The sequence below is a fragment of the Scyliorhinus torazame genome, chromosome 19 (assembly GCF_047496885.1).
Source record: "Scyliorhinus torazame isolate Kashiwa2021f chromosome 19, sScyTor2.1, whole genome shotgun sequence".
NCBI lineage: Eukaryota > Metazoa > Chordata > Chondrichthyes > Carcharhiniformes > Scyliorhinidae > Scyliorhinus > Scyliorhinus torazame.
Window position 1 is genome coordinate 77,383,928 of NC_092725.1, and position 24,929 is coordinate 77,408,856.

At 46.6% G+C, this 24,929-nt stretch overlaps 1 protein-coding gene across 1 annotated transcript in view; it reads left to right on the plus strand.

Annotated features, from left to right (window-relative positions):
* LOC140396240 (structural maintenance of chromosomes protein 1B-like) overlaps positions 1-24,929 on the plus strand; it is a 367,818-nt gene that overhangs the window by 94,711 nt on the left and 248,178 nt on the right. The window contains exons 8-14 of the mRNA XM_072484572.1: positions 6,993-7,075; positions 10,260-10,467; positions 15,163-15,348; positions 16,131-16,310; positions 21,493-21,639; positions 21,830-21,967; positions 23,539-23,655. Of these exons, the coding sequence (XP_072340673.1) occupies positions 6,993-7,075; positions 10,260-10,467; positions 15,163-15,348; positions 16,131-16,310; positions 21,493-21,639; positions 21,830-21,967; positions 23,539-23,655 (1,059 nt within the window). The remainder of the gene's footprint in view (positions 1-6,992; positions 7,076-10,259; positions 10,468-15,162; positions 15,349-16,130; positions 16,311-21,492; positions 21,640-21,829; positions 21,968-23,538; positions 23,656-24,929) is intronic.

Genomic DNA, 24,929 nt, shown 5'->3' on the forward strand with positions numbered 1-24,929 from the left:
CACGCAGGCAGTGATCAGGTGATATGGGGGAGGGGGGATATGGGGACGGGCTGTCGGTGGCTCACTTGCTAGTACGCCCCCGACCTCTGCATCAGCAACCTCCCGGTCGTCAGGTCTGCCAGCCAGTTCCAGGGCCCTTTCCTCGTGTACGGTCAGTGGCCTCTCATCAGCGGGGCCTCCTCCAGTCCTCACATGCTCCCTATTGTGTGCGCGCTTCTCCTGTGGCGGGGGGGTGGGTGGGGGTGGTGGCAGGGGTAAAAGGCAACAGTGTTAGGCAGGTATATGAATGCATTCCATCGGTTGCGCGTGCATTGCAGAGGTTAAGGTTGGGGCTGGATTCACTTGGGGATATGGGGGAGGGGGGGGATATGGGGGAGGGGGGATATGGGGGAGGGGGGATATGGGGGATATGGATATTGGGCGGGGGGGGGGGGAAGGCTCACGCTGGCTGCTCTGACGAGGTCGTTCACCTTTTTGTGGCACTGGGTGCCTGTCTGTGGTGTCAGGGCCGCAGCGGTGACGGCCTCTGCCACCTCCCTCCACAGACGCCGGCTGTGGCGTGGGGCAACTCTGCGGCCGTGCCCAGGATACAGGGCGTCCCTCCTCTGCTCCACTGCGTCCAGGAGCGCCTCCACATCCCGTGACTGGAACCTCGGGGCTGAGCGGCGGCCAGCCATCCAGTTGGGTGTTCCGGTCGGGTGGGGGGGAGCAGCGCGGCCTTATGAGCCGTCACGCCGTGCGGCGTGTATGACGCTGCACGGCGTGAACCACGTGCGCAAGCGCGGATCCCGTCACGTCGCTGCTAGCCCATTTCGGGCCGGAGACTTTTGACCCATTTTTCTGACGTGACGCAAGTCGGATTTGCGCCGTTTTTTGCGCCAATCGGCAGACTTTGCGCCGATAACGGAGAATTTCGCCCATAGTTCGAGTACATGAGATGGGTCGTTTTTTGTACAGTGTGTGCAGGAGGGTTTCCTGACACAATATGTTGACAGGCCAACAAGAGGCGAGGCCACGTTGGATTTGGTTTTGGGTAATGAACCTGGCCAGGTGTTGGATTTGGAGGTAGGAGAGCACTTTGGGGACAGTGACCACAATTCGGTGACGTTTACGTTAATGATGGAAAGGGGTAAGTATACACCGCAGGGCAAGTGTTATAGCTGGGGGAAGGGCAATTATGATGCCATTAGACGTGACTTGGGGGGGATAGGTTGGAGAAGTAGGCTGCAAGTGTTGGGCACACTGGATAAGTGGAGCTTGTTCAAGGATCAGCTACTGCGTGTTCTTGATAAGTACGTACCGGTCAGGCAGGGAGGAAGGCGTAGAGCGAGGGAACCGTGGTTTACCGAAGAAGTGGAATCTCTTGTTAAGAGGAAGAAGGAGGCCTATGTGAAGATGAGGTGTGAAGTTGCAGTTGGGGCGATGGATAGTTACAAGGTAGCAAGGAAGGATCTAAAGAGAGAGCTAAGACGAGCAACGAGGGGACATGAGAAGTATTTGGCAGGTAGGATCAAGGAAAACCCAAAAGCTTTCTATAGGTATGTCAGGAATAAGCGAATGACTAGGGTAAGAGTAGGACCAGTCAAGGACAGGGATGGGAAGTTGTGTGTGGAGACTGAAGAGATAGGCGAGATACTAAATGAATATTTTTCGTCAGTATTCACTCAGGAAAAAGATAATGTTGTGGAGGAGAATGCTGAGCCCCAGGCTATTAGAATAGATGGCATTGAGGTACGTAGGGAAGAGGTGTTGGCAATTCTGGACAGTCTGAAAATAGATAAGTCCCCGGGGCCTGATGGGATTTATCCTAGGATTCTCTGGGAGGCCAGGGAAGAGATTGCTGGACCTTTGGCTTTGATTTTTATGTCATCATTGGCTACAGGAATAGTGCCAGAGGACTGGAGGATAGCAAATGTGGTCCCTTTGTTCAAAAAGGGGAGCAGAGACAACCCCGGCAACTATAGACCGGTGAGCCTCACGTCTGTAGTGGGTAAAGTCTTGGAGGGGATTATAAAAGACAAGATTTATAATCATCTAGATAGGAATAATATGATCAGGGATAGTCAGCATGGCTTGTAAAGGGTAGGTCATGCCTCACAAACCTTATTGAGTTCTTTGAGAAGGTGACTGAACAGGTAGACGAGGGTAGAGCAGTTGATGTGGTGTATATGGATTTCAGTAAAGCGTTTGATAAGGTTCCCCATGGTAGGCTATTGCAGAAAATACGGAGGCTGGGGATTGAGGGTGATTTAGAGATGTGGATCAGAAATTGGCTAGCTGAAAGAAGACAGGGTGGTGGTTGATGGGAAATGTTCAGAATGGAGTTCAGTTACAAGTGGCGTACCACAAGGATCTGTTCTGGGACCGTTGCTGTTTGTCATTTTTATCAATGACCTAGAGGAAGGCGCAGATGGGTGGGTGAGTAAATTTGCAGATGACACTAAAGTCGGTGGTGTTGTCGACAGTGGAAGGATGTGTAGCAGGTTACAGAGGGACATAGATAAGCTGCAGAGCTGGACTGAGAGGTGGCAAATGGAGTTTAATGTAGAGAAGTGTGAGGTGATTCACTTTGGAAGGAATAACAGGAATGCGGAATATTTGGCTAATGGTAAAGTTCTTGGAAGTGTGGATGAGCAGAGGGATCTAGGTGTCCATGTACATACATCCCTGAAAGTTGCCACCCAGGTTGATAGGGTTGTGAAGAAGGCCTATGGAGTGTTGGCCTTTATTGGTAGAGGGATTGAGTTCCGGAGTCAGGAGGCCATGTTGCAGCTGTACAAATCTCTGGTACGGCCGCATTTGGAGTATTGCGTACAGTGGTCACCACATTATAGGAAGGACGTGGAGGCTTTGGAGCGGGTGCAGAGGAGATTTACCAGGATGTTGCCTGGTATGGAGGGAAAATCTTATGAGGAAAGGCTGATGGACTTGAGGTTGTTTTCGTTGGAGAGAAGAAGGTTAAGAGGAGACTTAATAGAGGCATACAAAATGATCAGGGGGTTAGATAGGGTGGACAGTGAGAGCCTTCTCCCGCGGATGGAAATGGCTGGCACGAGGGGACATAGCTTTAAACTGAGGGGTAATAGATATAGGACAGAGGTCAGAGGTAGGTTCTTTACGCAAAGAGTGGTGAGGCCATGGAATGCCCTACCTGCAACAGTAGTGAACTCGCCAACATTGAGGGCATTTAAAAGTTTATTGGATAAGCATAAGGATGATAATGGCATAGTGTAGGTTAGATGGCTTTTGTTTTGGTGCAACATCGTGGGCCAAAGGGCCTGTACTGCGCAGTATTGTTCTATGTTCTATGTTCTAAAGTTGTCAATTATGGAATGAAGAGATGAGTGGAAATGTCTTTACTTTGATTGTTGGCGCATGGAATTCTTTGCCAAAGAGAAGGGTTGAGGCAGAGACTCTAGCACCTTCTGTGAAAAAAATGGATAAATACTTGAAGCAAAGGAAAATACATAACTAGCAAAAGAGTGAGCTATTGCTTCAATAAATAGTTGACACAGGAATGTTCGGCCAAACAGCCTCCTCTCCTGTAAAATTACTTGGTTCTTGTAAAGTCTCAGAATTACAAGGTCCAGCCGCCTCGTTGGGTACCCTTGGCAACTGCTCCAGGAGGGAAGGGCACCAGCGGGATCAGAATCCGTGGTTGGTCCTCGGCAACCTGTTTCACTCGGCTCCGGAGATGGTCCACATGCCGATTTGTGTCCTTCCCCTGCACCCACACCCTATACGAGACCGCCCTGGACAGTTTTGTGTTTGCTCCCGGAATACATAATGCCCCGTCAGTAAAATTCCTAACATAAATGGAGTTGCCAGCGGCGAATTCTCTCAGGGCCTGGCTCGCTTCACTCCGGTATGTTCCTGCTGGCCACGGATCCTATCCAGAGAAATGAGGCACAAACTCGTGCGCAAGCGACGACCCATCAAAAGCTCTGCGGGCGTCACCCCGGTGGTAGCATGTGGCGTGGTCTTGTAGTAGATCAGGAAACAGGCGAAGCAGGTGTCAGGTGTCATCCCGAGTTTGAATGTCTGTACGGCACGTTCTGCCAACCCATTTGAGGACGGGTGATGAGATGCACAGTGCGGACATGATGGACTGCTCACAATACTCCAAATGTCTGACCAGAGCCTTATATAACCTCAGAAGTACACCCCTGGTCTTGTATTCTAGTCGTTGGCCCCTCTTTAACAACTGGTGCAGCAGGGCCAAGACCGTTGCCACGTTCGGGATGAACGTCACTTAATAGTTGACCAGGTGCAAAAACAGAGTTCCGTGGGATCCTTTGGTACGGGTGCCTGTCAGATTGCCTGAGCTTTATTAGCTACTGTGTGTAGTCCGTGCCTGTCAACCCTGTACCCAAATAGACCACCTCCTTTGCTTGGAACACGCACTTTTTGGGCCGCAGGCAGACCCTTGCTGTCTTGAACCTACGCAGCACATCCTCCAGGTCTTTCAGATGCTCCTGGTCAGAGCAACCGGTAAACAGCACGTCATCCAAGTAAACTGCCACCTGTGGCAGCCCGCAAAGATATTTTCCATCACGCATATGACACATGCCGAAGAGACCCCGAATGGCAGCCTGATGTATTCATACAATTGCCGTTGCACGTTGACGGTCACATATATGTGTGAGGGTGGGGCAAAAACCAAGTGGAGATAGGCATGGCTTATGTCAAGCTTGGTAAAAGGCCTTCCGCTGCTGAGCCTCGCATATAGGTCCTCAATCTTCGGCACTGGGTAACGTTCCAGATGGGACGCTCGGTTGATTGCCATTTTGTAATCCCCGCAAAGGCTGACGGACACGTTAGGCTTCATGACCGGTGCAGCCCAATCCGCAAATTGCACTACGTGGATGACGCCCAGCTTCTCCAAGCACTCCAGTTCTCCCTTGACCTTCAGTTTCAAAGTGTAAGGAATGGGACGGGCGTGGTTGGGCCTCTGGTTCTACTGATATCAATAGCGTGGTTAGGCCTCTGGTTCTACTGATATCCAGGCTGAGCCCCCCCCGAATGGTACTGAGGCCCTCTTGGAATATCCCTGGGAAACGTACCAATACCGTGTCCGACTGCCGGGGTACATTCTGCATACTTGCTGCCAGTCCAGCCGGAGGCGATTTACCCAGTCGTGCCTCAGCAAATTTTTGCCTAAACTTTTCACCACCATCAGTGGTAGATTCGCCGACTGAGCCCCATACTCCACGGAGACTTCCGAGGTGCCCGAGATCTCCAGTGATTCCCCGGTATACGTCGCCAGCCGTATCTCAACGCGTGTGTCCTTGAGTAGATTCGGTCTTATGTGCGACAGCTGATCACAGAGACCGTGGCTCCGGTATCATGTTCCATCTGAATCGGGAACCTGTTGATCCAGACCGTAACCTGGATAAGTGCCACCTGTGGTGCCGAAATGCAGTAAAGGCCGTCGGCATCTTCTGGCTTGTCGTCGACTAAATGCGTCCGTGCTCTGGGCTGGTCATCGGTGCAGTAGTGGCGGGTGGGTGAGGTATCCTGTTGGCATCTGTTCCGCCTCCTCCCTTTGGTGCCAGCACGTTCATTCAGCACGTATGGTGTTGGTCGCGGGGAATTGGTACCTTGCAGTGCGCCCCCAAAAGGGGGAGTTCAGAATTGCCGCACGGGAGAGGGGCACTCCGCGCCGCACTGGGTGACCGAGGTTCAGGATGGCCATCCCTCGGAGCTCCTGGGCACCATGTTCTGAGCCCTCCCAGGACAAAGCTATCTGTCTCTTTTTTTCAGGTCCAGATCGGTTTCACTCCATCAACGTTCTTGGGTTGCCCAATCTCTGATCCCGCAAACCAACCTGTCTCGGACCACTCAAAAGTGATTGACTGTAGGAAAGTTTGCTTTTATTCTCCTTGCTATATACTCTTTCTACTCCCTGAAGGGTGCCGGTGTATTTATATCCCAGCAGTCTTAGGAAAAGGGGGGTGTAGTCCCACCACCTCATCTGCATATATCTTATTCAGTTGAGGCCACAGGGACTCTGATGTTGCTGATACCTGGGTCTCCTGTAAGATTATAACATGATGTGGAGATGCTGGCGTTGGACTGGGGTGAGCACAGTAAGAAGTCTTGCAACACCAGGTTAAAGTCCAACAGGGTTGTTTCGAATCACTAGCTTTCGGAGCACAGCTCCTTACCCAGGTGAATCTGAGGAAGGAGCTGTGCTCCGAAAGCTAGTGATTCGTAACTAACCTGTTGGACTTTAACCTGGTGTTGTAAGACTTCTTACTAAGGTTCTAACAATTCTATATTAAAGAATCAAATTTGATCAGTGATGGTACTCTTGTCAGAAGATTATAGGTTCAAGCCCTACTCAGACTTTGGTGTACAAGTCTAGGCTTGCACTCAGTGCAGAATTGAGGGACTGGTGTACTGTCAGATGCAGTATTTCAATTGAGACACAGTCCACATGTTTTTCAGGTGGGTGTAAAATTACCAATGGCACTATTAAGCGAAGATATACGAAGTAGTACCAGTGCTCTGGACAACCAATACAGGAAACTGATATTTAAAAATGTATTTCATTGTTGCCTGTAGTTATGTTTCTTATTTTACAACAGTAATACTTTGCAGGCTGTAAAGCACTTTGAGGTGTCCTGATTTTGCAAACAACACTATATAAATGCAAATTCTTTCTTAATAATGCACTCATTTCTAAGTACAAGACTAATCAAAGCTATAATTTATGATTTTCACAGAAAATGAACAGCTGCAATTCAGTCTTCAAAACACACAAGATCACTACACAATTGTGTCAGCCCTGTTAGTGATTAGAGAGAAAATGTAAGATTTAAATCTGAAGATTAAAAAGTAGAATTAAGAAAGATGATGAAATTCAGAATCGGTCTCTGAAGCCTAATGTCCTCCCCATGGTTAATTTCTTTTTACCTAGACATTTTCATGAAAATAAATACAATATCAACAAATGCAAATATTAATGCACAGTCACTTTTTATTTTCAGATTCGAATTAAGCACACACAACTGGAAATAGAAGATTATATGAAACGGATAGAAAAGCTGGAAGAATATATTAATACCTGCAAGTAAGTCTTCAGTCAGAATAAACATAACTCTTATTTTATCTTGAGCAGTTAGTCTTTTATTTTTATTTTTAAATAAATTTGGAGCACCAATTCATTTTTTTACAATTAAGGGGAAATTTAACATTGCCAATCCATTACTCTGCACATCTTTTGGGTTGTGGGGTGAAACCCATGCAGACACGGGAAGAATGTGCAAACTCCACACAGGCAGTGACCCAGGGCTGGGATCGAACCTGGGACCTCGCGCTGTGAGGCAGCAATGCTAACCACTGCGCCACCGTGTTGCCCTGGCAGTTAGTCTTTTCTGAAATATTTTTGTTTATCAAATTAGGTCAAAGGTTTATGGAAATTAATAAATCAGATTGATTTATGTTGGCCTGAATCTCCCAACATGTGGATTGTCGGATTGCTGCTTGACTCAAACATTCCCCTGACTTGACGTTGTTGCCCATTTTCCAGGACTTTCAGAGCCTGGTTTTCTCAGAAATGTGGAGCGCGTAAGGTGGATAAGGGAATGAAGTGGTTGTTAGGTGAGGTGGCAAGTGGCTGAGGTGGTGGTTGGTGGAGGCACTTTGTTAAAGTAACAGGTGGATGAGGTGTTAGGTTGGTGATGGAATGTAGGTATGTGGCAGGTGGGTAAGGTGATACGTGGATGAGGTGGTAGTTGGGTTAGTACCGGAATTATACTAGGTTTAGTCTGTCATAACGTTTCCCAGGAAGCTATTTGTGTAAATACATTGGAACTGTCCTAAGTCTCCACCTCCGAGTCAGAGATATTTGCGTAGGGTCCCAGGTAGCAAGTGAATTGCCCATCAGAAGTTGAAACTTGCCAGGCAATTCCCATGTTGATCAGCGCACCAGGACTTTCATGGCATCCCAATGAGTGTGTCATTCTCACGTCCGGTCTGTTAACAAATCCAGAGACTGGAAGAGATTAGAACATACTCCTGATATCACAGCATCAATTTTTTTCCAGTAAAAAATGTCAGTAACCAATCATTTGAATTAAACAACATAAAGGCACGATGGAAATTTGGTCACAATAAAAACCTGAATTATCAGATAATTTGCATTAAAAGGATGAACTGTATATGAAAGCAAGGCAGCAATTAGTAATAGCTTAAATGATACCTCCAAATGCACCTCATAACATAACCTGAGGCAGGGGGAAAATAATCATTTGTATGTTGACCTTCAAACCAGATTGAACCTTTGGAGTTTACTGAATATAGACAAGTACTGATTAAATTAACGCTGCAAATAAAGTACAAGTCTCCAAGAAGCCTGATTGATTACTTACATCAGTTTTGCCCCTTCAGTACTATTTAGTAATTATTTGTTCCTCATTTTTAGATGTAATATTTGCTCTCTCTTTACAACCCTCTGAATAACATAATTTCCCATTAGAGTAGTTGAGTTGAAAACTACCTTTTAGTCCTCTACTAGTGCTGCTGTTTTTCGTTAAACACCATGATCATAGACATATTTCACCATCATACCATCTGTTGAGTAGTATCTATAGAATCCCTACAGTGCAGAAGACTATTCGGCCCATTGAGTTTGCACTGACCCTCTGAAAGAAACTCCACCTAACCTGTACATCTTTGGACTGTGGGAAGAAACCGGAGCACCTGGAGGAAACCCACGCAGACACGGGGAGAACATTTCACACATATAGTCACCCAAGGTGTGAATTGAACCCAGGTCCCTGGTCTCTAGTGCACATCCAAAGATGTGCTAGTATCACAATTTTGAGTACCAAAAGAATGCTGTAAATTAGGTACTGGCTTTCCACTGAGGTCTTGGGAACCATGAAACACATTTGACTTCCAAATATGCACAGGAAGCAGTTCAAACATTTGGACCCTCCATATGAGTTGTGCACTAAATTCATTAAAACCCTGATCTTCATGGAGGTCAGGAAAGGTGTCCCTAAATGTGTGTAGAGCAGCTCAAAAGTCCTCTATTTTAAGATTGTTTTTTTAAAAAAAAAGTATTTTATTACAAACATGTATCAAAACAGGTTACAATGCATAAACACCCCGGGAAACATACCAGCATACAGCCTGTACAAATGTTTTCCCCTTTTTCACCCTACCACCCCCCCCCACCCCCCCCCCCCTGCGACGAACAGCTCCTGAAACACAGTCACAAACATCCCCCACATTTTCTCAAACCCCTATGCAGAGCCCCTTAACTCATATATTTTATTTTCTGCAACTGCAAGAAGTTGTACAGGTCACCCAATCAAGACGCTACTCCCGGTGGCGAAAAACGGCAGCTCTAACCTCTCCCTTAGCTTCTCCATTCTGGCGAACTCTTCTTCCAGATAGAGATCCCTCACCTTGGCCAGCCCCACTTCCCTCCACCTCCTGTGTACACTATCCATCCACTCCCGGCTCAAACCCATGATTCTCGCACAGCGGCGTTAACACCGACATCCCTTCCACCCTAAAATGCCTCCTCAACTGATTCCATATCTTCACTGTGGACTGCACCACCGGGCTCCCTGAATACCTACTCTGAGCCAACGGCAACAATGCTGTTCACCATGGCCCTCAAACTAGACCCCTTACAAGATTTCTCCTTCATCCTAACCCACTCTTTTTCCCCTTGTCCTTCCCACCATCGCTGCAACCTATCAACATTCGTCGCCCAATAATAATAAGCAGGTTCGGCAACACCAATCTACCCTGCTGCCTCTGTGTACCTTGTCTCCTTCCCACCATCGGCTTCAGCTGCCTGTGGGTCGAGTTCCAGTCGATCAGGTTTTAGGGCGGCTTCCATTGCGATATCTTAGCTTATTAAATTGATACGACCATCAATTCACACAAGACGATTAGTAGAAGCGAACAGTGGTTTTAATAAGCTAGATCTGTGCCTGCCTGCGACTGCTATGCACTGAGTGCCGCCTACAGGCTGCAGATTGATATACCACCCCCGAGGGGGAAGAGCCAGAGGCGGAGCCCACAAGGGCATCAACATAATACAACACAATACAGTGGTGAATTGTAGCAGCAATACGTTCACAATTATGTACTGTCTGAATATGTTTACCCAACCGTGTTTGCATACAGGTTTGTAAGGAGCTATTCTGCGAATTCTAGAGTCAGAAGAAAATCTGTGATGTTTGCGTTGTAGGCATTCCATTATGAGATCAACCTGTTACCGTTTTCTAAACTAGGGCTTCATTGATTGAGCAGAAACAATGTGAAGAAGAACTAACTAATGAAATACAAAGTGCGAAACTACGTATAGTTGAAGTCAGTGAAAAGCTGAATGAGGTGGCTGGTGAGTTGCAAAATGCAGGGATTGATCACCGTGAAGGGCATCGACAGCAGAAAAAAGCTGAAATCCTTGAGAGTCTTAAGCGCCTATACCCAGATTCTGTAGTAAGTAGGAATGTAGATCTAAACAATGTATATGTGTCAATACAAATGTTTTATTTTTCACAGTTCTAATAAATCAAAATCAGTCAAATTTGTTTAATTTCTGGATCAGTTTGTGACGATGCTTTTTCTGTTTGTAGTTTGGATTTTGCATTCTATTACTACCATTCTGGATTTCAAACTCAGATTGCCTGTGTATTTTAATATATTTTTGGATTTACCTTGATTTTACTTGCTAATATTTTTTCATGCCCTTTCCACTTAATTAATGTTCCTTTAGATTTCACTCAGTATGTTTTATACGCCTTCTGGCTCGTGAGACTTTAAAAAAAATTTAGAGTACCCAATTTGTTTTTCCAATGATGGGGCAATTTAGCGTGGCCAATCTATCTAACCTGCACATCTTTGGGTTGTGGGTGTGAAACCTACACAGTCACAAGGAGAATGTGCATACTCCACACAGTGACCTGGGTCATAGAATCATAGAATTTACAGTGTAGAAGGAGGCTATTTGGCCCATCGAGTCTGCACTGGCCCTTGGAAAGAGCACCCCACTTAAGCTCACTCCTCCACCCTATCCTCGTAACCCAGTAAACCCACCTAACCTTTTTGGACATTAAGGGCAGTTTAGAATGGCCAATCCGCCTAACCTGCACATCTTTGGACAGTGGGAGGAAACTGGAGCACCCGGAGGAAACCCACGCACACACGGGGAGAACGTGCAGATTCCGCACAGACAGTGACCCAAGCCGGGAATCGAACCTGGGACCCTGGAGCTGTGAAGCAACTGTGCTAACTGTGAAGATGTGCCGTGCTTCATGGCGGATGCCGCTCTCCGACCCGGCCTGCAAAATTGTCCCCCCTTCGGCCGGCGCACGCGCCCCGGACCGCCCCACCACAGTGCTGCCCAGGGGTCCTCTGTGCCGTAGGCAGCAGTGCTAACCACTGTGCCGCCCGGCTTTTGAGACATTTTGCTTCAAAAAATCAGGAAATTAATGATTCTGGCCTCGTACGTTTGGAATCTTTCAGGTGCATAAATTCCACTATAAGGTCTTTAAAGTTACAAGAGTATAATTCCAGTGGTAGTTCAGGAATTATTCTTTAACTCGTAGATGGGGACAAATAGAAGAACTGGTGCAACACAGTTCTGTCTGATTTTCAGTTTCTTGACTTGAGATTCATTGTGCCTTGTCCTAATATGGCATTTCAGGCTCATTGACCATTCCAATGGCTTTAAATGAATTTGAAAAGAACTTTTAACACCGAACTAAGATGGAAAGAAAAGATTTAACAGCATTTGCACTCTACCTGGCATTGTAAAATGACACCTGTCAATTCGTAATCCAGTATTTTAATGGAGTTGAAAAGATTTTTGGAAATAACTAAGAAGGATTTACACATCTGAACTGTGGCTTGCAACTTTGTGTGCCAGGAACACGTTGTAAATTTGGGCTTGGAGATCAGTGGGCATCAAAGGATTTTGTCATCAACGTGCTCGTCTCTGTGCCCAGAATCCTAATATTCACTTAGTTATCACCAGGAACAAAAATTTGAACAAAAATCCACACTGAGTTGTCCCTGCAACCATATTATTATAATGGATTTCAACTAATCTGCAAAGAGGAAACAAAGAATACCGCAAAGGTAAAGTCCTGTTAAAACGATACAGGAAAATTGACATCATGATTCAAACCACTTTGATGTCCACTTAACAGGAATCCTGTCCGATTTCGGGTCAGGTGACTTTGAATTTGTTTGGGCAGTTCCATCCAGGGGCTACATTCTCCGATCTGGAGACTTAAGTCCCCACACCAGCGTGAAAACTGTGGCGTTCCCCGGATCATCCCACCACAGTGCCCACAGCGCCGAATGTGTCCACCCCTGTCCACTGATCGGACCTCTCCTGACTGGCAGCACAGGACTGATTCCGCAGCCACCATGACGAGTTGTCGTTGGGTGAGGCCACACGTGCCCCACGCCGTCGGGAACTCAGCCGGTTGGGGGATGGAGCATCGGGGGCGGGCCTGAGGCCATGGAAACGTGGCGCGGCGTACTTCTAGAGTATGCTGCTTTGGAGGGGGTGGAGCATTGCGGAAGTGGCGCCACCCCCAATTTTGTCAGGAATTTGGATTCTCAGGTCCGTCGCTGAACATGATTTCGCCGTCGGCGACTGGCGAATCCAGCCGCCGATCTTTATTTCCAGTTATTACTATTGCATGCTTTATAGTTACACTTGCAAAAGCTTGCTACATGTTATCCTTTAGGAACATTTTTCTACTAATTGGGGGAAGCTTTGGAGCATTTGAAGCATCTAGGCACGCTTGGAAGTTAAACTAAAGATAGACAGAGCACAAATTAAATGTTACTGGAATACAAAATGATTCAGAGAAGTTGTAAAGAACTTAGAATTTTTTCTGAATCTGTGGATTCTATGGAGAGATGTCAGCAAGCTTTAGGCATAAGACAAATCAAAGCCTCTCTGGTTGAACTATGTGTGAAATTAGTACATTTATAAACACAGTAGATAATTCTTTTTTTAAATCTTTTTATTCTCTGCATTTTCAACATTTTCATCAATAACCAACCAAAGAAAAAACAAAACAAATACAATAATCATCCCCTACACACACACCCGCTCAAATCACACACCAAAACATCCCTTCAACTTTCCAGGTTAAAAAAAAACACACATTAACAATCAATCCGTAAACAGTGTAACGAAAGACTATCAACCTGTGTGCTCCCCCCCCCATGTTCAATGGCAACCAATTCTCTGAAGTGCATAATAAACAGCCCTCCTGAATTGTGAAACCCTTCCATCATCCCCTTCAGCTGAGACTTCACCTTCCCGAGAGTCAAACAAATTCAAGTAGCCCCCCCGCACCCACCTGCCACCCAAGCTGGTCTTCCCCCTCCGTGAATCCTCTCATCCACTTCCTCTCGAAAACACCTCGCCCAGTATCAGTCCCCTCCCCCAACCTTTCACACCTCCTACGCCCATCGAAACCTGTTCTACCAGGCTCTGATGGCCACAGCCCCTCCCACCCACCACAACTGTTCACTGGCCCGCTTGAGATAGCCAGTGTGGAGGGCCCTGTCCTGGCCTCACTCCCCTCCAATCCCCTCTCCCCTACCCTCTCCCAGGAAAACAAAAAAATCCCTTCACTACACAACCCCAATGTAAACGTACAAACCCCAAAGAACCATCATTGCACAAGAAAATCCCAACTATTACCTTGTGTAAATACAGTACGAAGTCTTACAACACCAGGTTAAAGTCCAACATGTTTGTTTCAAACACTAGCTTTCGGAGCACTGCTCCTTCCTCAGGTGACCTGAGGAAGATTCACCTGAGGAAGGAGCAGTGCTCCGAAAGCTAGTGTTTGAAACAAACATGTTGGACTTTAACCGGGTGTTGTAAGACTTCTTACTGAGCTCTCCCCAGTCCAATGTTGGCATCTCCACATCTTGTGTAAATAGGCAACTTCAAGTCATTTAGCACATTTAACAGCATGCAGTGAAAAATAGAGCTACATACACTCCTCCACCCCCCACACCCTCAGTCTAAGACCAATCCTCAGTCCCATTTCTCACTTCTGTCCCAGTCCTTCTGCCTTCACAAACGCCTCCGCCACATCCATCGTCTCGAAATAAAAGTCTTTGGAGTTGCAGGTCACCCTCAACTTAGCTGGGCTCACTACGCCGAACCACACGCTTCACTCAGCCGAAGGCCGCCTGCTTCCTCGCCAACTCCACAGCAAAGTCCTGGTATATACGTATACCAGCTCCAGTCCACTGCACCTCCTGCTTCTGCTTCACCTAACACAGGACTGTCTCCTTCACGCGGTACCTACGAAACAGTCACTGCTCTTGGCGGCTCATTCACCTTTGGTTTAGGCCTCCACGCCCTATGAGCCCGATCCAGTTCGTACTGGGAGGGATCTTCCCCCTCCCTCAACAGCTCCGGCAACAACTTGGCAAAATACTCCATCGGCCTCGGGCCCTCCACCCCTTCGGGCAGGCTAGATTTTGCTGCCTGGATCTGTTTTCCAGGTCCTCCACTTTGGCTCGCAGACCCTTGTTGGCATCCACTACCCTCTGCAGCTCCTCACCCATCGAGGTGAGTTGATCACTGTGTTGTGACAAGGCCTCTTCCACTCCCTCTAGTTTCTCACCCTGCTCCCGCACCTCGGCCGGTGTCCTCAACACCGCCGCCTTCACTGTGGCAATCGCCTCCTCCACCAACACCTTCAATGCTGCCATCATCTCCTTCCTCATCACATCCATGTGCTTTGCGAACTGTTTTTCAAGTTCCACAACCATCACCTCGGTCTCTTTTCTGTCATGAACAGTGCGGCCCCTCCCCGTACGACCCAGCCAGCCTTCCAGTTGCCGAGCCAACCCTTCCACTCAATGGCAAAACTTCATTTGCCCCCTTCCTCACGGCAGCTTTCCTTTGGGGTTTGGACATCTTTCTTCCTTATGTCTTGCTATACTTATTTAACCAAAAATTGCCCCTGGGACCGGGCATTAAATTCAAAAAAAAAATCAATCCATCCAACATGCAACCTCCTCCTATATGCTGCCACCGGAAGTCATCTCAGTAGATAATTCTGCCTGTGATTTCATTATATATTTTGTATATTGTTCTTGGGAAAGTAGCAATGACAGACCCTTGATTCTGTCTGTGTTCCACAGTATGGAAGACTTGTGGACCTCTGCCATCCTATCCACAAGAAATACCAGCTGGCTGTCACCAAAGTCTTTGGCAGATACATCAACGCCATTGTGGTTGCTACTGAGAAAACAGCCAGGGATTGTATTCGATACCTGAAAGAAGAACGAGCTGAGCCAGAGACCTTCTTGGCTTTAGATTATCTTGATGTAGGTTTGAAAACTTCACATGTTGCAATAACACAGTGAGTGATTTTATGTGTTGTTCTTCAGTAGGATTGGGGCAATATTGAGAACTAAATGTTGGAAGTAGACTTGGTCAACCAATCCAAGGCTTGGCCACTATTTCGATTTAGGTAGCCATCATTCCTGTTGGTAATGAGCCGGAGCCTCCATGTTCAATGCAGAGTTCTGAATGTTGTTGGGACCTAATGCAAGGGAGTAATCATGTGTTAAATGTACCCATTCAACAGCAGAAAACAACCAAAAGTAATATCTTCACTAGAGAATATCTATGAGACCAATAAAAAGAGATATATTGGACAGCAAGATGAACATTATTCTATCATCCTGTACCTTGCTACCAATCCTCCACACTTAATAATGTTCTCTGTCACGCTCGTCTTCTGTATCCGAGATCAGGCTTTCCCTAAAATCTCTTGCTGCAACCCTGTATTATACAGATTATAAATATCTTGCTCTCATCCCTCAACCTGCAGACTGCCGAGCCAATTAGTGCTCAGAACATGAGGCCCAATCATCAAAAGTACTTCTGGCCTCTCTCTGGCAACTATCACGTGGAAGTTGCAGGCACTCTACCTGTCACCTGCCCAATATACACTGAGGATTAAAATCTCTTGTTTTCTACCGCTCAAGCTATGTGGTTATTTTCCCGTGGTTGGAACAAGTAGATATATTGCGAATAAATTTAATGTAGAGAGGCTTAAAGTAATTGAATGATGCAATGTGACATTTTAAAAATATGATTTCAGATAAAATCTATCAATGAACAGTTACGAGAAATTAAAGGAGCCAAAATGATGATTGATGTTGTTCGATGTGTATCACCTCAACTGAAGAAAGTTGTACAGTTTGTATGTGGTAATGGATTAGTATGCGAGAACCTGAAAGAAGCCAGACAAATTGCATTTGAAGGACCAGAGAGGCTTAAAGTAAGCATATTATTTTTTCTTAAGTTATCCTCACCGCCTGCTATATCTGCATGCCAACCTTCAGTGACTGTTAAACCATGACACCCAGGTCTTGTTGCAATTCCCCTTTTCCAAAACTGCCACCATTCAGATAATAATCTGCCTTCCTGTTTTTGCCAACAAAGTGGATAACTTCACATTTACCCACATTATATTGTATTTGCCCAATCAGCCAGCCTGTCCAAGTCACCCTGCAGCCTCTTTGCATCCTCCTCACATCACACACTGCCACCAGCTTAGTGTCGTGATACTGTGAACAGTTGGGGGTCCCAGCAATGAACCCTGCGGTACCCCACTGGTCACTGCCAGCCACTTTGAAAAGACCAGTTTATTCCCACTCTTTGCTTCCTGTCTGCAATCAGTTCTCTATCCATGTCAATACTTTACCCCCAATACCAAATACCATGAGCTTTAATTTTGCTTACTAATCTTTTGTACGGGACCTTGTCAAAAGCCTTTTGAAAGTATAGATACACAACATCCACTGGTTCACCCTTGTCCACTCTACTGATGACATCCTCAAAATTCCGGACTGTCTACCCTTGTCAGTTGATAATGGGATGGGACTTTAATTGTGTGCTGGAGCCAAGGGTAGACAGCTTGAACCCCAGGTCAATGGGAAGGCTGCGGATGGCAAAGGAGCTGAGAGGGTTTAAGGAAAGGATGGGTATGGTGCACCGGTGGAGATTTAAGAACCCGGGGGAGAGGGAGTACTCCTTCTCGCACATGTAGAATCAATTTTTTTTGCGGTGAGGTGTTGGTGGGGGTACAGTATGCGAGGATAGTAATCTCAGACCACGCACCGCATTGGCTGGAGGTTTGACTTAACCCGGGACGGGAGCAGAAGCCGGGATGGAGGTTGGACTCGGTGCTGTTAGCGGACAGGGTGTGCAGTCAGTGATAAGGATTACGTGGAGTCGAACCAAAATGGGGAGGTATTGGCAGCCACATTTTGGGAGGCATTGAAGGCAGTTGTTCAGGGGGAGATTATCTCGTTCAAGGCGCATGGAGATAGGAAAAGGAGAGAGGAGTACGAATGATTATTGGGCAAGATAGTCAAGGTGGACACGGTGTATTCAAGGGCCCTCACCGTGGCGGAATTGGCAAAGAGAAAGAGGTTACAGGGGCAGTTCAATAGGTTGATGATGGGAAGGGCGGTTGGGTAGCTGCTGTGAGCGAGGGGAGTGGTGCAGTATGAATATGGAGAGAAGGCGAGCGCATGCTAGCCCATTAGCTATGGTGGCAGGCCGTGTCCAGGGAAATCTTGAGGGTACGGACAGAGAAGGAGGAGGTAATGTCAGAGCTGTGGAGGATAAATGATGCGTTCAGGGAATATTCTGAGGAATTGTACAGGACTGATCCGAGGGGCGAGGATGGGGATAAGGGGGTGGTTCTTGGATGGGCTGGAATTTCCACGTCTGGATGAAGAGAGGAGGCAGGAGCTAGAGGAGCCTCTAGGGCTGAGGGAGGTAATGGAAAGCATACGAGGGATGAAGTTGGGGCAGGTCCCGCGGCTGGACGGTTACCCGGCAGAACTTTATTACGAGCTTGCGGCGGAGCTGGCACCACACCTACTGGGGGCATTTAGCGAGGTGCTGGAGAAGGGGGAGCTGCCAGAGACAATGACACAGGCAATACTCGTACCAAAGAAATGGAAGGGCCCGTTAGAATGTGGGTTGTACAGGCCATATCACTGTTGAATACGGACATGAAAGTGCTGGTGAAGTTAGTGGCGAGGAGGATGGAATGATGCGTTCCGGGGGTGGTTGCAGAGGATAGCATAGGCTTCCTGAAGGGCAGGCAACTCTTGCGTAATATTAGGCCGTTATTGAATGTGATCATGACCCCGCCGAAGGGATGGGTAACGTTGGTAGTGGTGTCTATGGATGCAGAGAAGGCCTTTGATCGGGTGGAGTGGCGGTACCTGCTCGAGGTCCTGGGAAGGTTTGGATTTGGACAAAAAGTTTTGTGGCATGTGTGTGTCTGCTGTGCGTGGCCCCAGTGGCGAGTGTATGGACCAATGAGATGAGCTCATGGAGTTTTGGGTAGCATAGGGAATGAGGCTGCGGTGTCCGCTGTCGCCGCTGCTGTTTGTGCTAGCAATAGAGCCCTTGGCGATGGCCCTTAAGGGGTCAGCAGAGTGGCAGGGGATTAGGAGGGGAAGTAGGGAACACCGGGTGTCGCAGTACGTGGACGACCTGCTGGAGAGTATTGGGAGTCTTATGAGCTTACAAAGAGAGGTTTGGGGCTTTCTCGGGTTATAAATTGAATGTGAGGAAAAGTGAGGTGTTCCCGGTGAATGGGTCGGGGAGCTAATTTAGGGATGTTGCCATTTAACAGGATAGCTTAGGATAGGTTTAGGTATTTCGGGATCCAGGTGACGGGGAAGTGGGCAACATTGCCCAAGTGGAATGTAACAAAGTTGGTGGAGGAGATAAAGGAGGATTTTAGGAGGTGGGATACACAGCACCTCTCGCTGGCAGGGAGGGTTCAAGTGGTGAAATGTCCTGCCAAGGTTCCTATACATATTCCAGATGCTCCCGATTTTTATTCCAAAGGTCTTTTTTCGGATGTTGGAAGCAGTCATTTCAGAGTTTATATGGTCGGGGAAGGTGCCAAGGGTGAAGAAGGCTCTGTTGCAGAGGCAGAAGGGGTTTGACGTTACCTGCTGCACTAATTGGGCAACAAATGTGGAGAAAGTGAGGCAATGGTGGGAAGGAGAGGAGTCAGAATGGGTTAGCATGGACGAAGAGTCCGCAGAGGGTCCAGCCTAAGGGCCATGGTGACGACGGCACTACCGCTGGCACCAAGGAGGTACACGGAGAGCCTGGTGGTGCAGTCCACAATTAGGGTGTGAAAACAGCTGAGGAGGCACTATAGGATGGAGGGGATATTGATGTTAATGCCTTGTATGAAAACCACGGGTATAAGCCGAGAGACGGATGGTATGTGCAGGAGGTTGAGAGAGGTGGGGTTGGTGAGGGCGAGGGATTTGTATTTGGAAGAGAAGTTTGCAAGTCTAGAGGATCTGGGGGTGAGGTTAGAGCTCCCTAAGGGAAGTGAATTTAGATATTTACAAGTAAGGGACTTTGCACGGAAGGTGTGGAAAGGGTATCCCAGGCTGTCGAAGTATGCCCTATTGGAGCGGTTGCTGCTTCTGGATGTGGAAGGGGAGGGCAGCATTGAGGACATATATGGGTGGCTGGGGGAGCAGGGGGGGAACACAAGTGGTGAGGATCAAAGAGAAATGGGAGGAGGAGTTGGGGGGGCTGGGATATGGGTTGGGGAGTGGAGTGAGGCCCTGCGAAGGGTGAAATCGACCTCCTCGTGTGAGGATGAGCTTGATACAGTTTAAGGTGGTACACAGGGTGCACTTGACTTACGTGAGGATGAGTGTGTTCTTCCAGGGGGTAGCAGACAAGTGTGAGATGTGTGGGCGAGGACCAGCAAACTGCGCATTTGTTCTGGAACTGAGAAGTTAGAGAGATACTAGCTGGGAGTGTTCGGAACGCTAGCAAAGACTACGGAGGTGGAGGTTGGGCTGGTCCCAATGGTGGGGATTTTTGGGATATCGGAAATGCGGGAGCAGATGGAGGGGAGGAAGGCCAAAGTTGTGGCCTTCGCCTCTCTGCTTGCCCGATGGAGAATTTTGCTGGCATAACGGTTGGCACTGCTGCCGGGGGTGGCACTTGGCTAGGGAATCTGTGCGACTTCCTCCGGTTGGAGAAAATTAAGTTTGAATTGAGGGGTTAGCACAGGGCTTTGAGGCATAGTGGAGATTGTTCGCGGCCATGTTCAAGGAATTGTTGGGGGGGGGGGGGGGGTTGAAAAAGGGGAAAAACTTGTACAGACTGTAAAACTGCGAGATGGGGAGAGTGTTGCCCGGATTGTTTTATGTTTTTGTATTTTTTGAATATCTTTGGAATAAAACATATTAAAAAAAACGAACAGTTCCCTGAACCTCTCCATCCCCTCCTGTTCTCACGGCCTGAACGTTGAGTCCAACCCTGCTGGAATAAATCTATGATTATCACAAATCGGCACTCACAACAACATGCCCTCAATATTAAAATGTTGCCTGCACTGCTTCCAGACTCTGAGCGATGCAACTTCCGGTTGGTTGATTATTGGGGGGGGGGGAGAGGTTAAGGGTGGCTAACGCACCCATGTTGATCTTAATAAAAGTGAGGAGGTTTCTATCTCTGTGCTGTGGAAGGCGCTGAAGGTAATTAGGGGTCAGCTTATTTTGATCAAGACATAGAGGTACGGTGGACCAGTTGGAAAGGTAGAGGTTGGTGGAGGCCATTTTAGCAGTGGATCAGAGGTACTCCGCAGCCCTTGAGGAGAGAGTTGTTGAAAGAGGAAACAGCTCCATATGGAGTTTGAGCTTTTGTCTACGGGCAAGGCGGTAGGGCCTAGTTAGAGGAGCGCTTTACGAGGACTGGGAGAAGGCCAGTAGGCTGCTCGTACAGCAGTTGAGGCAGCGGCGAGGGAGATTGGGCAGTAAGGGATTTGGGCAGGGTGGTCACCGAGGCAGGGAAGGTGAATTGAGTGTTAGAAGCCTTTTACTGAGGATTGTACGGGCCTGGAACCGGGGGGTGGGGGAAGGGGGTGTGAGATGGTTCTTGGACGGATTGGATTTACCAGTGGTGGAGGAGGAAAGGTGCAGCGGCTGGGTGCCCCAGTTGGACTGGAGGAGCTGATGAGGTGTTTTGGGTCGATACAGTCTGGGAATGCCCCAGGTCCGGATGGATTCCCAGTAGAAATTTATATATAGTTTGCTACGGAGTTGGGGGCCCTCCTAGTGGAAATATTTAATGAGTCGGTTAATAAGGGGGAGCTTCTGCCCACACTGACACAAGCATCAATTTTTGCTTATTTTAACGAAGGATAAGGATCCAGAGGAGTTAAGAAACTGCATGTAATCTGTTTGTGTTAGAGCTGAAGTAAAATTTAAATATTGTTTTCTTTTGTTTTAATAAAGTCCTATTTCTTATAATATCACTCCTGGAACGAATCAATCTTTTCGCACCGCATTAAAACTTGAAAAGGTTATGGCATCTAGTCCAGTCTCTTAGCCACTGTTGAGACCTGACCAAGCGTCCATAACACATGGTAAATATGTAATTTCTTTACAATGTAGACCGTGGCATTAGATGGAACACTGTTCTTAAAATCTGGTGTCATCTCTGGTGGTTCCAGTGATCTGAAGTTTAAGGCCAGGTGCTGGGATGAGAAAGAGATCAGTCAGCTGAAAGAAGTCAAAGAGAAACTGAGTAATGAACTACGGGTGAGATAAACAGGCAGTTTTTTCATCAGAGTGCTGCTCATTGTCCTTAAAGCAGCTGTAAATGTATTTATATTTTCTGCCTATTGATGTCAAAGCTGCTTGTGAATTTATATTTATTTGATGCATTTTTACAGTCAGACAGAGCCAGAAGTATAATGAGTGCTGTAATGATTGTAACGTTAACTTACAGGAGTTAATAAAAGTGAACAGGAAAGAAGCTGAATTAAGGCAGTTGCAAGCTCAAGCCAAAGGCACAGAGACCAGAATGAGATATTCCTTGAGTGACCTGGAGCAAACTAGGAAAAAGCATCTAGTAAATCGCCACATGGTGAGGATAGATTAAAAGATTAGAGAATAATTCTGGATGAGGAATTATAATCCAACTAATCTGAAAGATCCTAAAGTTCTTTCTGCTGTCAGTTATTTTTAAAATGATTCCAAATTTTCTCCCCCCGCTATGCAGTAGGTCCCCATTTTAAGTTGCCTCATTTAACGTTGTTTCACTTTTCGTGTTGTGATAAAATAGGGAGAGTAAACATACTTATGACTTGCTTTAGTGTTTTGCACCGAGGCTGATGGAACTTGCATTTCAATTTGCAGAATATAATGATTTAATTTTGTTTCTGTGGAGAAGGTCATTCAGAATGTAACTGCAGCTTTTACATTGTTTGTAATGGGGAAAATTAGTTCGCTTAAAAGTTATTTTGCTTAAAGTTGCACTTATAATAGTAATAATCTTTATTGTCACAAGTATGCTTACATTAACACTGCATTGAAGTTACGGTGAAAAGCCCCTAGTCGCCACATTCCGGCGCCTGTTCGGGTGCACGGAGGTAAAATTCAGAATGTCCAAATTACCTAACAGCATGTATTTCGGGACTTGTGGGAGGAAACCGTTGCACCCGGAGGAAACCACGCAGACACGGGGAGAATGTTCAGACTCCGCACAGACAAGTGACCCAAGTCGGGAATCGAACCTGGGACCCTGGTGCTGTGAAGCAACAGTGCTAACCACTGTGCTACCGTGCCGCCCTTTTCAGGAATGTAACTACAACTTTAAGGGACGACGTATATCTAGGCCTAACCTATGCATTCATCATTCTTCCTCTAAAGAAGAATTTCCTGATATTGGACCTAAAATAGGTAGCTGGTTTAGCACACTGGGCTAAATCGCTGGCTTTTAAAGCAGACCGAGGCAGGCCAGCAGCACGGTTCAATTCCCGTACCAGCCTCCCCGAACAGGCGCCGGAATGTGGCGACTAGGGGCTTTTCACAGTAACTTCATTTGAAGCCTACTTGTGACAAGCGATTTAGGGGCTGGTTTAGCACACTGGGCTAAATAGCTGGCTTTTAAAGCAGACCAAGGCAGGCCAGCAGCACGGTTCAATTCGCGTACCAGCCTCCCCGAACAGGCGTCGGACGGAATGTGGCGACTAGGGGCTTTTCACAGTAACTTCATTTGAAGCCTACTTGTGACAATAAGCGATTTTCATTTCATTCATTTTTCATTTCATTAAAATAAGTGCCTTTGGACATTTACTTTGCTAAAGTACCACACAAATACAAGTTGTTTTACAAGTTTGAGTCCCTGTTCTTGAGAATCAGTCTTTCAATTTAATTTGAAGCAGCATTCCACTTCTAATGAATGAGATTGTCACTAGCACAAACCAGGATTGAAGTGGGGGCCTCAAACAGGCATCAAGCTTCTTATCTGTATGTCTAATGGACAGTAACATCTGTTTCGAGGATGGGTGAGGTACACCATATTGGGGTTTAGTAGGCTTTTTAGCACATATAATATGCACTGCACAGCTGAATTTAAGGGCCAAAATATCATCTTCATTTAAAGCAGTATGATGAAAATTGCTATTGTAATTATCTAATATATGCAATTTTTAGGAAAGATCAAAACTAGAAAGTGGACAGGCCAACCTGCAGTCTCAAATGGCTGTGGTGAGTTTACGTGTCCAGGATAGAGAGGTGAAAATGCAAGAGATTCAAAATCAAATGAACGAAGTAAGTACATTAAATGTCATATTAGATTATCCATTTTATTTCAGAATACATTTCATGGGTTAGCCCTGTTGCCTCACGGCGCCGAGGTCCTAGGTTCAATCCCGGCTCTGGGTCACTGTCCGTGTGGAGTTTGCACATTCTCCCCGTGTTTGCGTGGGTTTCGTCCCCACAACCCAAAGATGTGCAGGCTAGGTAGATTGGCCATGCTAAATTGCCCCTTAATTGGAAAAAATGAATTGGGTACGCTAAATTTATTAAAAAAAAATTTTTTAAAAGAATACATTTCATGCAAGGGGCAATTACAGGGAACTCCAGAATGCAAGCAAGAAAGTAAATATATATACTGCAGTATATTAAAAACATCAGTAGTTACTTTCAAAGAGTTGTAGGAAGATCATGTGATGCACTCCTCAGCAGGCTTCCCATGGTCCTCGATCTCTCTCTTCTGGGGGGTTTCCCAAAGGTTTCCAAGACCAGTCCAATCCAACCCAGTGAAAATAGTGTGGGGCATGAAATATATAATTTCCTGTGGTCTGTAAATGGTGGCTCCAGCATCATGGGCCATTTGTGCAATCTGAAATCAACTGTTATGAACAATGTATAATTTTGAGTTGAATATATATACCTGTGTGTTAAAGGTAAAATTGATTTTGATTTCAAAAAGCTGGGTGTCTGGATAGACTTGACACTGAAACGTTTCAGGTCTTTTGGGTTTGTTGGTTATATAGCAAGGTCTTACAATCTCTGATTTTAAAGAAATAAGCGTCAAGAGGTCAGTGTTCTGGAAACAAAACACAAAGTAGAAAAGCTGTAGGCATAATTCCCAGGCAGTTGGGATTCTCTTTTTCCGCTGGCTGCCCATTCCTGCCCCTGGGTTTCCCAGTGGTGTGGAGTAGCTTCAATGAGAAATCCCATTGACGAGCTGCGGGAAGAGAGAATTCTGCCGCCAGTGAACGGCACCCCGCCAAGAAACTGCGGCTGGGGGACAGGAGAATCCCGCCCTTTGTGTTGTCAGGAATCAGAGGTACTTTTTAAGTGATCTATAATTCTATTGTTAAATATTAGAAATAAGGTACAGATTTAAGTGGAGTTAATTTAGTGTTTCTGTGCAGGAAAGGGTAAACTCTAGTTCGATTCATGATAAACAAAGGCATTTGCATGCATGTTTTTTTTTTGGTTTCAGCTAAAAATATGGCTGTATTGTGCTGAGAATGTTTATGACGTGAAAATTAAAGTAATGAGATGCTGCTTAGCAACCGGGGTCATTTTAGCAG